The following is a 14610-nucleotide window of genomic DNA, read 5'->3' on the forward strand; positions in this document are numbered from 1 at the left end:
TCGGTTGCGTTGTGAGAGTCCAAAAGTCCTTATGAGCAGGGCTTTGAATGCTGTGTATTTGCTGTCCTCCGGGGGCGACTTTGTGCAACTTGTGCTGATGTCTCCTGGTCGAGGGAGCTCACCACGTAGTAGTAATGAGGTTATCTGCCGAATGTAGAATTGGGCTTCTGCTTGTTCGAACCATAGGCGAGGTCACAGCGTCCAGAAGCTTGGCAGTTTTAACGAAACTGCGTGAACAGATGCGGCGTCGGTCATCTCTGGTCCAAATATTGTTTGGGCCGTCGGGGTCACCAAATGCAGCGGTGTGCTACACACAGCACTAGAATAACAACACGTAGTCGGTGAGTTGTAGTTGCGAAATAAGAGATTTATTCGAACTTCGCGGCCTCCTTTAAAGCCTTCCCGTTCCTGCCCTCCCTGAGCGGGACTGCTGTGGGGAATGCATAATCGCAGACCCCGCGCGCGGGTTTTTCCCCCTGCTGGTGAAGATGACCTGGCGCCCTTTTTGGGGCAGGCCTCTCTGCCGGCGCGTGCTGTTTTGTGAGCCGGTTCGAGTGCGCTGGAAAGTGGGTTACCACACTGTCACATTTACTGAGATACAATGAAAAGTTGCGGTTTGCAGCCATCCAGACAAATAATCTCCGTACAGAAGTACATCGGGCAGTAATAAGGAAAAGGGAGTGCAGAATACTGTGCTACAGTACAGACACAGAAATAAAGTGCAAGGACCACAATGAAGTAGATTGAAAAAGCAGGAATTCATCTTTTAGTATGTGAGAGGTCTATTCAACAAGTTGGTAACAGCAGGAATGACACTATCCTCGAGCCTAGTGGTACGTGCTCACAAGCCTTTTGCCTGTGGAAGAGAGAATGCCCAGGGTTGGAAGGGGTCCTTGAGTGTGTTGGCTACTTTCCGGAGAGAGCAAGAAGTGTGGAGGAGAGACTGGCTTGTATGATGGACCGGACTTCATTTGCAATTCTGTGGTCTTGGTTAGTGCCGTTGCTATTCTAAGCTAGGATACATTTTGAGGTGCCATTGTAAAAGTTGTGAGACTCATCAGGAATTCCTTGGCCTTCTGATGAACTAGTGTCATTGATGTGCTTTCTTGGTCATGGTATCCACATGTCTGGACCAGGGCAACAAATTGTTCATGATATTTGTACTTTGGAACTTGTAACTCTCAACCATCTTTACCTCAGTACCATTGATACAGATAGGCATGTGTACTTTACCCGCTCCCTAAAATCAATGACTAGCTTCTTTGCTGAAATTTACAGAAAGGTTGCTGCCTTGACATATGCTGCTAGGCTCTCTATCTCCTCTTTGTACTCTGTCTCAATGTTGTTTGGTATCCAGCTCATAACTGCGGTGTCATGTGCAAACTTGTAAATGGAAGTACAGCAGACTTTGGTCACAGAGTCATGAGTGTATAGGGAGTTGAGGAAGAGGCTGAGGATGTGCCTTGAGGGGCTTAGTGGTGAGGATAATTTTGAAGGTACTGTTGCCAACCCTTGCTGATTGCAGTCTGTTGGTCAAGACATTAAGTTGCAGAGTCTTAGCTCATTGATGAGTTTGTATGGAATTATGAAAATAAATAGGAGATAGAAGAAACTGCAGATGTTGGAATCTAGAGCAAAAACTATAAGATGCTGGAGGAACCCAACGGCTCAGGTAGCATCTGAAGAGGGAAATGGACAGTTGATGTTTTGGGTTGAGACCCTTCAACCAGACTGAGAGAGGGGAAATAATCAGTATAAAAAGATGAAGGGAAGAAGTGGAGCATACACTAACAAAGCAATAGGTGGTTCCAGGTGAGAAGGGGTGATGGGAAGTTGGAGGGGAGAGTGGAAAGGTGGAAGGTGATAGGTGAATGTGATAAAGGTTAAAGATAGAATCTGATAGAAGAAAGCGGAGCGGGGAATCAAATGACAGGAAGGAAGGCAGATGGGAACAGAGGGGGCAGGGGAAATCAGTGGGAGGAGTGTGAGTGATGGGCAGGTGTATTGGGTGGAAGAGGGGGAAGGACCGAGGTGAGTGCATGGTCTGAGTGTAGGAAGAACTGGTTGGATCAATAGGACAGAGAAAGGGGATTGATAGAAAGAGCAGTTTATCTGGATTTGGAGAATTCAGTTTATGCCATTGTGTTACAGATTACCCGGGTGGAATTTGAGGTGTTGTTCTTCTGGTTTGTGTTTAGCACCCAGACAGTGTGGGAATGGAGCAAAGAATTAAAATGTCCCAAAGCCAGGAGCTCAGGGCAGCCAAAACAGACAGTGTGCATCTGGACTAACTGGTGTACAGAAGGCCACATTAGGAGAATTTGATGCAATAAATGAAGCCGAGGGACATCTCTCACCTGGAACGGCTGTATAGCGACCTCATTGCCAAGTGAGGTTAAGCGCAAACTAGGAGAATAGGTCCTCCAACTCTGCCTGGCTATTCCCTGTGCCCCTTCCTCTCCTCCTAATCTACCCAGTGCTTGCTATACTCAGCTCAACCCTCCATCACTATCTTTTACTTCCTCGAACCCTTCTTCCTCCTACTCCAACTTTCCATTACTCACACCAGGTCCCATGCTTCATCTTTCTCTCTGATAAGATTTAATTATCAGCCTTTTGTTGCCTCCACCTCCCAGCTCTGTCACTATTCCCGTATCCCCTCCTCCATTTGCCTATCACTCCTCCTCCTCTGGATTCACCTTTTGCTTGCTAGCTTTTTCTCCACCCTTTCAGCTTTTTATACCGGGTATCTCCCTTTTATTTTTCAATCCAGATGAAGGATCTCTACATAGTGTTGACCCCCGATTTTTCTCAACAGGTGCTTTCTCCCCCACCAAGTTCCTTCAGCATCCAGCAACAGGAGTCTGACATCAGTGCCTTTGTTATCCAGATGAATGTAGGGCCAGGGAGGTGGCATTAGCTGTGTATCTGTCTCAGTGGTAAGCAAATTGGATTAAGGAAGTATAAGAGGCTAGAACTGATGTGTGCAATGACCAGTCTCTCATAGCACTTCATGATAATGCATGTCAGATACACTGGATGGTGGTAGTCATGAAGGCAGTTCCCTTATTTTTCATCAACAGGATGATAGTGGTCTTCTCAAAGCAAATGAAAACTTCAAATTTAGATTAAGAAAGAGTTAAATATGTTTGGAAATTTTATGTTTGTATTTAATGACCATTAGCCATTTGAAAGCAACTTTCATTACCTTTGAAATCAGATCCTCCTTTTCATTAATCGCTAATTAAATCTGCCCACAACACTGCATTGATCAGCCTAATCAAAAATAATAATGAGGCAGCCTACAGAGAAGAAGTCATCTCTCTGACACAGTGGTGTCAAGAAAACAACCTCTCCCTCAGTGTCACAATGTTGTGGATTGCAGGAGGCATGGAGACGGGCTGACCTTTATGTTCCGGCTGGACTTTGTCCTTAAACTGCTGGAGAACAGTGCGGAAAGAACAGGTGCTGTTTTCTCCCAGTAGGGATCAGTTTTTAGTTCCAAGTGCTCCTGCCACATTTTGTCACCCTGCAACCTTCTCCTTCAATCTCTTTGAATTGTGGAGGACAGCAAGTATATAAATGTCTCTCTCTAGCAGACTTCATCATGATGAGTATTTCTACTATTTTTTAATTGTACATATGATTTTTTTGTGTTCTTTCACTGGGCAGCAGTGAACCATCTGATTGGCCTATCAGAGTTCTGTTTGGAAACTAGTTGACTTGATCAGCATTTCTGATCTGGCTCTTATTCACGATTGCATTTAATAAAAAAAAAAACAAACCCCTATTGACATCAATGGATCTGGGGGTTGAGAGGGTAAACCGCTTTAAGCTCCTCGGTATCCACATCACCGAAGAGCTCACGTGGTCTGTACGTACCAGCTGTGTGGTGAAAAAGCCACAGCAGCACCTCTTTCGCCTCAGACGGTTGAGGAAGTTTGGTGTGGGCCCCCAAATCCTAAGAACTTTCTACAGGGGCACAATTGAGAGCATCCTGACTGGCTGCATCACTGCCTGGTATGGGAATTGTACTTCCTTTAATCACAGGACTCTGCAGAGAGTGGTGCAGACAGCCCAGCATATTTGTAGTTGTGAACTTCCCATGGTTCAGGACATTTACAAAGACAGGTGTGAGAAAAGGGCCCGAAGGATCATTGAGGACCCAAGTCATCCCAGCCACAATCTATTCCAGCTGCTACCATCCGGGAAATGGTACCACAGCATAAAAGCCAGGACCAACAGGCTCCGAGACAGCTTCTTCCACCAGGCCATCAGACTGATTAACTCATGCTGATGTGAGTGTATTTCTGTTTACATTGACTGTTCTATTTATTAGAAATTACTATAATTGCACATTTAGTCAGAGATGATTTTTACTCCTCATGTATGTGAAGGATGTAAGAAGTAAAGTCAATTCATTCATTCATTAGGAATGTCATTTACTGAATTATTTAGAATTGGGTCAAAAGAACTGTTCTTGGTAACCTGTCTGTTTTCAGTCCTATCTTTGAAACCATTCACACAGTTGTATCAATGAAACATGTTAAATAGGTCATTATCAGCTGCTTTCTGTTACCATAAATCGGGCTGACACAGGTAATAAATTATTAAGTGTTGCTATTGAATCCTTAGTATTGTGATCTGATATCAAAAGCAGTGCCATTCTGGAAACTGCTCCATTCAAAGCCAATCGGCATTATCTACCTTCCCAAAAAGGGTATAACTATTACTTTCAATCATATTCTTATTTTCCTATCCCTTTGTGAACTTACATAATTTTGGAAGTCCTCCAGAGATTATAAACCTGGGAAAATGTTCTTCTAAAATAATTTCTAACTCTTGATACACTTGAGAAGGGACTTCTTTCCTGTTTTTACCCATATTGTTAATACTAACATCCATTACAATTATATGCTTCCTGCTCTTAAATCCTATAGCCTCTGAAGATGGTTTGATTACTAAGGATGTTATCTTTTTCTTAATAATGAAATCCCCTGTGGCTACCATTTAGTCTCCCCCCCCCCCCCATCTGTGTCTCCTGTTCTAATTGTCATTATTCACATTTTAGCTGTCCATCCTTTTCCTCACAGTTTGACCTTGTTGCAACGTGCTCCTCATTTCTTAGTTTGTGTTAACCATTAACCTCAAGATTCAAATACAGTGGATTCTGATTAATTGGGCCATCAGTTATTGGAGAGCTGCTTATTTGGGATAACTCTTAAAGAACAAAATCCAATCTAGAAAATAGCTGGGATCCCTTTCATTTATTTGGGACACTATGCTGCTTGATTGGGACAGGAGATTGGTGCTGAACAGTTTCTTACAGTCGCATGTACTTGTGTCTCGCCGTTAGACACTACACTGTGCTTTGAGCAAATAGTTTCTAAATAGCTCCAGCTGCGTGTGTGTTGAGTTCAAAAAGCAGTGATATTTGTCACTAATAGTTGGTGAAAAATAAGCAGTAAGACAATTCAGAACAGTTTTGTTTACTGCGGTTTTAAGAATTCAGGCTTGGAGATGCCAGAAACATCTGGGAGCGAAAATGAAATAATTTCACTACTTCAAAAAGTTGGGACTTATGAAGAATTTGAAGGTATCAACAGTCATCTTGAATGTTGTAATGAAAATGAAAATTTCGAGGATGCAGTCGTCTAAATCTTTGTCTGTCTGAAGATAGTCCATTTTCTGCACTAGGTGTCTGCGCTGATTTCGTTCATTTACAGTAAATCAAAACACGGCAGTGTACACTGGATAAATTCCTCCATTGATAACAGTTCTATAGTACTGTGGTTCAAAAGTCAAGTTTAATGTCAGAGAAATGCGTACAATATACATCCTGAAATGCTAGAGAAGTGCCCCAAAGAATGAACAACAGTTAAACATGAGAACCCCAAAGTCTCCCACAGCTCCCCCGTCCCACATGTAAGCGGCAGCAAGCAACGATCCCCCTCCCCCCCCACCATCGTAAATAAACGTGAATCGATACTATCACCGAGCCCAAGCGTGTGCTAAGCGATAGCAAAGACACAGACCTTGCAGTACCCCAAAAGATTCGCATTTCATCTGAATTCGACAACCTACAGGTTCTCTCTCTCCCTGGCAATGGAGAGGGAGGTATCCCCCATTTTCACAGCAGGGGGGAGACATAACAACAACCTGCTGGTTTACGATGTTAAAAGTCCATTTCATCACTTTGTGGTAGTATTGCTTATGTTTTAATTTGTTCTGTATTTCATTTAAATACATAATTTGTTACTCAGTTAAACCGTAGTTTGTATTTTTTAAATACCTTTTTTAACTATTTCCATGAAACTTCAGCCAATTTGAACAGCCGCGTAATTGGGCCAGAATGTATCCCAATTAATCAGAATCCACTGTACTTACCAGAGAATTTAGCTGTGACAGAATTCTTTATGTTAACTCTGTTTCTATACGACCTCAATTAAATCATTCTTGAACAAGATTCTGCTAAAATGGGTATCTGGGATAAAGTAGATGGCACAAGTTCACAACACTCCCTCGGTCGACATCTTCCAGATAGCCCACGAAAATATCTATTTTACTACTTTTATGCCTGTTTTTCACCTTAAATGTATTTCTGGGACCGTTAGAACCTGCAGTTTACAGATTGGAGATCATTTGAGTGATCCAGCTAATGTGTTCAACTCCATTTCACTGATTAAAGCGTTGAGGAAGATTGGGGCATTGAGAAAAATGCAGATGGCAAGCAGGAATTCAGCGCCAACTGCCTTCCATTTGATCACTGCCAGAGAAGGAGTCTGTGAGCGGCCTGTCGCTGTGGCAGGCGGATAGGCCTCTGTGCTCGTGTGGTGTCCCTCTCTTTCTATGAATGTCGGTGATACCAGAGAATGGTATCGTGCTTCTGCATTCAGGATTGGACTATTGTGTTTACGGACTGTGGACTTTTTCTGACTTGGGGGTTTTTATATTTTCCATTTTGTTGTGTGAGGGGAAGGGTTTTGGGGGTCAATGTACTTATTCGATTTTGTACAAAGGGAGGGGTTTTGGGGGATGATGATTGAAATGCCGTTCTTTTTTGTGCAGGGCGTGGGGTTGGTGTTTCTCTCGGAACAACTTTCATGTTCTTTCTTTGTTTCGGGGCTGCCTGGAGAAGACAGATTTCAGAGTTGTATATGGATACATGTTTTGATGATAAATTAATCTTTGAACCTTTGAAATTTGGAACTAGTAATGGAACAGATGCAATGCGAACTAACTCCTCCCTGTTTTGTAGCAAACTGGAAAGTATGGAGTTATATCTCACATTGAGTTGATTTCCATCCTGACTTAATTGCATGTTGGATTTTTTTTGCTGTTTCAGCACACTAGTTTTAGATATACATGTAGCTTCATTAAATATTGTAATATATGACCTTTTATTGACAATACGTAAGTAGATTGAATTAAACAGCACTTTTGATGGGTTTCTTAATACTAAGTTATTTTGTTGTATTTTGATAGAGTTGGTAGTTATTTTTGATATATAGACCACTTTGTTTTTATTCAATTAGGTGTAAAGATGTATCTGTGTCTTTCTGGAATCCATATTGGATGCTGCCCACTGATGTTTGTGCAGTGAACTGCTTTTGGGATTCTGCATTTAGGTAGGCTGCCTTGTAATTTTATAGATTCATAGCTTTTTGTTTCTCCCCACAATGCTAATCCTATGTGGATTTGTTATATCCAGGTTTTAAAAGGAGAAAGGATGAAGTAGGAGTAATCTAATTTCAAAATGATATCGTAAAAGTTTAGTTATTCAGTTCTTGCCAGATTTGATAGGTGTTAGTTAAATAAATGTGCCAGTTTACTGAGCCCAGACATTCTGTCAGCACTATCTTGATGTTAGCCTGGCTATTTCCTCTAAACTACTGGTTGTTGGAGCGAGTTAATTAACCATTCTACTCTATAGAAAGTGATCTTGCTAATCTTGAAGAGGACATGACATTACTCTCTTTTTTCCATCAGTGAAGGAATGGACATATATTCTGGGAAAGGGAGACAAAAGGATGCATAAGAGGTCATTGGAAGCAACTTTTTAAATACCTTTTATGATATTAGATGTTGGTTAATCATTCATACTCTTTAACAAACTCGTGTATTTTTCATGGTATGTGGTGGTTTGTCCCCACCTACTGGCAAAAAGTGGTATAGCAGTTAAACTAACAGCGTACCATTTTTGATTGACTAAGTATTAGCACATTGCCCACATGATATAATTATGCAACCAGTGATTATTTTATCTAAGGTATTTTTCTTATCTTGATTATGAAAATAATGAATTTTTCAGAGGGGCCAACTTTATCTTCGCCTCCTTTGCAGTTCGTTCATCTCCACGTCGTTTCTCAGCTCTTTACTTAGTTTGCATAGTGTTTGCATGTTTTGTTTGTACTTTAAAATGAGGGATCAGAAAATAACAGAGATCCAACAAGGTGAAAAGAGATTTTACATTTAAAGTTAACCTGAAGCAGAAATCCTGCATCTTTTTTCATATTTCAAAACAATATTAAGATACAAGTTACATACCCCTCATGCTTGGGGCCAGAAGTGTTTTAGATTTTGGAGTATATAATGAGATAGCTTGGAATTGCCATCATTTCTGACTCTGAATTTATGTGGTACTGGTAAGCAGTCTTTGTCTTACTTAACAATAAAAATTATTACCTACCATTAACATAATGTGTGGAGGGTAAGAAAATAAGCACAGCAGCATTGGGAGAATACCTGAAACAGCTATAGAATAACAACTAACAATGGCAGGCTTTTATTTTTAACCTACAATGCTTTTTTTTTTGATTAAAAGGTTATAATATACTGTGTTTTATATTTTGTTTTTATTCATTACATAATCAGCATTGTAGACTTGTTCTGGTGTTAGATGTTTATCAGTGACTATCACGGCAAATTCATCAATGAATTTCTCTGCTGCTTCGTGATTAGCAGAGGTTTTAAAAATTTAATGCATTTTCTTAATTTTCTACAGCAACCCTGCTGAATATTCACAATTACCTTCAATTTTCCATTTGATGTGATAGATCTTTGCTTGTTTCATGATCAGCATACAGTGAAGTGGCATACATTAACTCTGCTGATGAATCCATTCTTTCAATACATGCTCAACATCTTCATTTTTCGCTTTATGCAGTATTTTTCTATTTTTCATTAACTCCTGTTCAGTGCATATGTGAGGTCACATCTCAGAACTGTGTGTGGTGTGCAGAGACCTGTGCATCACCTAGGGATCTTCTCAGCGCTCTGTGGAATTTTCCATTTGCGACGTCGTGTTAGTGCACAGAAGTTTTTCAGATAAGGGGTACTCAACCTGTATTACCATATTGTTGGAGGTGTCCACTCTGGACATTAAACATAGCCTTTGGCTGTCTGCTTAGATACCTGTATCAAGAGTTCACAGCTCTGTTCAATGTAAGGAATTAAACTTTGCAGTATCCCAGCTGGCATTTATCTCCTTAAATTCTGTTCATGACTAACTATGTAAGATAGATTAAATTTTGTCATTCCTGTTTTGTCTAAATTAAGTGGTGTTTTTATCTGAAAGTCCAACTACACGTCTAAAGTACTCCATTACTTGTGAAGCATTTTGGGGCATGAGAGATGGTGTCCATGTACAAATTCTCCCTTTACGTTGTATGGTTAGGACCAGTAAGTGCATCTTGTGTGCAGTAGTTCTACAAGTTCTCCTAGGGTTGTGAATGCCTCATTTTGCATACCCTGTACATATGAATGAGCATTTGGCAGACCCGCTGGATGGATTTGCTGGCTGCTGTGGAGCTGCAGACATCCTCTGCTGGTTGGGAACAGAACATTTTCATGCACCTTATGTGAGATATAGTGTGTTTATGGTCTGCTTTGGATTCAGCATACCTGATTCATGGTATCTAAATTCAATGTTGGTTCCTTGGCAATGATGAGAGAAAAATTCTTTCTTTATTAAGACATTAACTGTCTCCTTGTAAAGTAACTGAGTCAATTCTTTAATGAATCTGAATTTTTTTGGAAGATCATTCTCTATAATTCTTTCCCGTTCTTCAGTATTCTTACTTGTATGAAGTTCACCCATTACTTCCATGTTTACTCTTTTACATTAGTCTGGTGCCAAGACCCCATTCTAGGCTTCTCTTCATAAACTCCTTGCTTGGGTGCCAGAAGTTGTTGGTAATACAACTATGAAGTGCCCAGGTATGTGTACTTTATAAATGCAAATCGATCGTGTGACATAAATTGGTTAACCTTTTTTCCAGTTTTGGTCTGCTGTTGTTTATTTCTTTCTCTAAGCATCACATAGTGTTCTGGAGTTGTTTTTGTGTCTCTAATAGCTGCAAGCCCCCTTCGCCACCTACTTTGAGACAAAATGACACAAGTTGCTGTAATCCTTTTGTAAACCAGTCATCTGATGCTCAAGATCAGTTTTCTAGCTCTTCTCTTTGGACCAGCAAACTGGCTGGTTCAGAGACTGGCACCCCTCACTGCCCACCTCTTGGGCCTGTACAGACAGGCACCTCTCAGTCTCCACCCAGCTAACAGGAGTAACCTGCCACTCATTTACAAATCATTACCTGCGGACCATTTAAACCCAGGTCTCATCCATAATCCTTGTTCACTTATATGAACCAGCTAGCTTCAACTCGTTTACTGCTAAATCATCTCTGCTGCTCTGCTTTTGCATTTCCTGACAGGATGATTGAATCAACAATAAACCCAGCAGAGTATGCTCACTTAAAGGAGGTTGTCTGTTGACTGGAGCTCATGATCCCAAAGCACCAGGAAATCAATGACCATCTGCTTGCTACTCTTAACCAACTCTCTATTTCGATACTGTAACCCTTTCCTAATCAACCTACTCCCTTGGAGTCCAGGATTCCAGTGCCCAAACGCTTCGATGGATCAGCAACCTGCTGCTGTAACTTCCTGTCCTGGTGTATCTTGCGTTTCAAACACCACCTCTATACGTTATTTTTTCTTAAAGCCCTTAACTCCGAGTGGAGTCATTGGGACGCCGTCATGATGGCGGTTTTTTTTGGCAGGCTTTCTTATTTTTACGAGGCTGAGTTGCTATCTTAATGCTCAACCCAGCCCGGATGGAAAGCATGCAAGGGAGCTGGCTGGATTTGAACTCGGGAGCCTTCGCTCCGAAGTCTGGTGCTGATGCCACTACGCCACCAGCTGGCTCTGTATGTTATGGACTGAGCTAAGATTACATTCATCATTTCCCTCTTGACTGGGCGAGCTTTGGCCTGGGCTGCTGCTAACTGAGACAATAAAACCACCATTTGCAATAAATATGAAGAACTTACTGCTGAGATGTGTTGGGATTTTGACCACCTGGGAAGGGGATGGGAGGCAGTAAATTGGATTCTTTGCCTTCGTCAAGACTCACAGTCAGTGCTGGATTACACCGTGGAATTCAGGACCCTCATGGTGGAGAGTGGATGGAATACGGAAGTACTGCTGGCCCACTACCATCGCAGCTTCTTGGAGTGCTTTAAAGACCAGCTGTCTACCCAGGAGATGCCTAGTGACCTTGCAAGCCTCATCACCCTGGCCCTCCAAATTGACAAGCATCTTTTGGAATGCCCCTCCAGATCACCAGCCCAGAGCCCCAGTTCCGTTCCCAGAACCATTTCAGGCTGTAGACTCCTCATCATTGACGCCTCCAAAACCAGGCAGTTAGGGAGAGCTCCTTTTACTCCCCCCCCACCCCCCACCAAAAGTGTGGGCATTGGTGGAGAAACAAATTAGGCACTTACTGATCACATGTATCAAATTCATGCTTTCATGATCATCCATGCCTCAAATGCTCACAATGTCTGGGTAAATGGCACTACCGTGTAGAGACGAGACGAGTGCCCTTCTATCTGGTAAGCTCCTCCTGGTCTCTCATGCCAGCACCATAGCTTGACTGATGCTGTCTGTCCATTTCCAAACCCCAGTGGCTCCATGTATACAGGAGGCTCCTTTCTGATGGACCCTGCCACAGGAGGCAACTTTCTGGACTGAACTCTAATGTGCAGTTTGGACTCCCTACCGAGCCCATTTCTCACCTCTTCTGCATCACTGCTATTGATCCATCGTGGTCTGGGATGGTCAGATCAGGCACATGAGCATTGTGGAGCACAGTGAGTCCATCTAATTCCTCCTTATTGACTCGCCCAATACTCTTTACCCTTGGCTCTCCACTCGTGACTGTCACTTCACCTGGTCATTTGGTTCACTGCTATGTTGGAGACCCACCTCCCAGGCCACCTGTTTACAACCTCAGCTGACATCATCCCTTAAGTCCGAGGAAATGGAGGAAACTCTCAACCTTACCAAACATAGTAGTCATAGTCATAATCATACTTTATTGATCCTGGGGGAAATTGGTTTTCGTTACAGTTGCACGATAAATAATAAATAGTAATAGAACCATAAATAGTTAAATAGTAATATGTAAATTATGCCAGTAAATTATGAAATAAGTCCAGGACCAGCCTATTGGCTCAGGGTGTCTGACACTCTTAAGGGAGGAGTTGTAAAGTTTGATGGCCACAGGCAGGAATGACTTCCTATGGCGCTCTGTGTTGCATCTCGGTGGAATGAGTCTCTGGCTGAATGTACTTCTGTGCCCACCCAGTACATTATGTAGTGGATGGGAGACATTGTCCAAGATGGCATGCAACTTGGACAGCATCCTCTTTTCAGACACCACTGTGAGATACCATAACTTAGCTATCACCTTCAGAAAAGGGAAGCTAGCACCCTACAGCCTCACAGACCACCCCCAAGTCTGGGAACCATCCCTCCCCGAGGTCGTCTCTTCTCCCTCTCCGCTCCTGAGACTCAAGCCATGAATGACTATATGGCCGAAGCACTGTAGCACGGCTTCATTCAACTGTCACAGTCCCCAGCTGGTGCAAGATTCTTCATCTTCAAAAAGAAAGACAGGGGTCTTCATTCCTGTATTGGCTACCATGGACTCAATAAAATCATCATTAAGAACCGCTACCATCTCTCCTTCATCTTAGAGCATCCAAAGCACTCTGCAGGGTCCAGATCTTCATCAAACTAGATCTACCGGGCGCATACAACCTGATGCACATTCACCAGGAGCTGAGTAGAAGATTGCATTCATAGCACCCACTAGCCACTATAAATACCTGGTGATGCCTTACAGACTTTCCAACAGTCCAGCCATTTTCCAAGGCTTCATCAACAAGCTTCTCTAGGACATGCTACACAGGTATGTGTTTGTCTGCCTTGATGACATCCTCATCTTCTCCAAGGACCCCCCAAGACTATATTTATTACGTCTGTTCAGTCCTTCAGTATCTTCTTGAAAATCAACTCTACAACAACTTAGAGAAATACCAGTTCCACCCAGTGATTTCCTTCCTGGATTATGTCCTTTCATCCCAAGGCATAACTATCGATCCAGAGAAAGTGCATGTCCTATCCTTGCTTTCTCAAACAGCTACAGTGCTTCTTGGGCTTTGCCAACTTCAAATGCTGTTTCATCAGGAACTACCGCCAAATCACCTCTCCTCTCACCTCCTTCACCAGATCACCAACTTCATGGATAACCTGGTGTGTTGTCATGAATCATGCCTTCAAGGATCTCAAGAGACACTTTACCACCGCCCCCATTCTCCACAATCTGAACCCCTACGGACCTTTAGCAGTAGAGGTGAATGCATCTGACATGGCCATCCTCTCCCAATGAGGACTGGATGGGAAGGCACACCCTTGTGCTTTCTCATGCAAGTTCAACTGCACACAACGCCGTTATGGAGTTGGAGATGGAACTCTATTCTATTTTGTCTAGCCCCTTGTGGCTTGTTATTTTACAGTTTATTTGTAAAATATTGTTTACTGCAAAATCACTTCCACTGCTCTGTTTTTGGGTCAAGCCTCTACATTTCCTGGCAATTCCCTCCACCCCCATGTCCACAAGGTCCAGAGTCAGAGTTCCAAGCAGGGAGGAGCGAGGTCTGATGACCCCCTGGGTTCACGAATCAGCAAGTCTGGAGTTCAGGACCTAGCTTTTGGTTATCAGTGGTTCCTTTAGGTTGATACCAAGGATTGAGGCCCAGGGATCGAATCATAGCTCCAGAAGCCAAGGCCCATTGGCCTGAGTCCTGGGTCTGTAACTCTCTGAGGTAATCAAAGATCTAGTGTCTCAGATCTGAGTCTGCTGGAGGCCAAAAAAGATGGCCTCTCTTTGGATTAGAGGATTATGTATTTGCATGGGTGGGAGGAAGGAATAGGACTTGTTTTGCTGTTGTTGTTTGTTGTGTTGTGTTCTGCGTTGTTCTGCCAAGCATTTTGGGGATGCTGTGTTGGCGTTGGAATGTGTGGTGACACTTGTCGGCTACCCCCAGCACATATTTGGGTGTGTTGGTTTTTAATGCAAACAATGTATTGCAGTGTATGTTTCAATGTGCACATGATAAATAAACTTTAATTTTGAATATTCATTGGCTCAATACAAATAAAACAATTTGGAAATGCTGATTAGGTCAGACCACTTACCCAATGAAAGAAAATGACTTAATATTTCAAACTGGTGATCTGCTGCTACTCCTGGTATGATGT

General features: G+C 42.5%; 1 protein-coding gene across 4 annotated transcripts in view; it reads left to right on the forward strand.

Annotated features, from left to right (window-relative positions):
* Positions 1–14610, forward strand: part of LOC140202723 (glucoside xylosyltransferase 1-like) — a 57529-nt gene that overhangs the window by 11895 nt on the left and 31024 nt on the right. For 2 of the 4 annotated variants that reach the window (XM_072267950.1, XM_072267951.1), the window contains exon 2: positions 7536–7628. The exons of 1 other annotated variant lie outside the window; for it this stretch is intronic. In XM_072267950.1, coding sequence (XP_072124051.1) covers positions 7536–7628 — 93 coding nt within the window. Of the gene's footprint in view, positions 1–2025; positions 4299–7535; positions 7629–14610 lie in introns of those variants that run through there. One more of the 4 variants, XM_072267953.1, reaches the window with a different exon arrangement.

This window comes from Mobula birostris, chromosome 9 (assembly GCF_030028105.1).
Source record: "Mobula birostris isolate sMobBir1 chromosome 9, sMobBir1.hap1, whole genome shotgun sequence".
NCBI classification, from domain to species: domain Eukaryota; kingdom Metazoa; phylum Chordata; class Chondrichthyes; order Myliobatiformes; family Myliobatidae; genus Mobula; species Mobula birostris.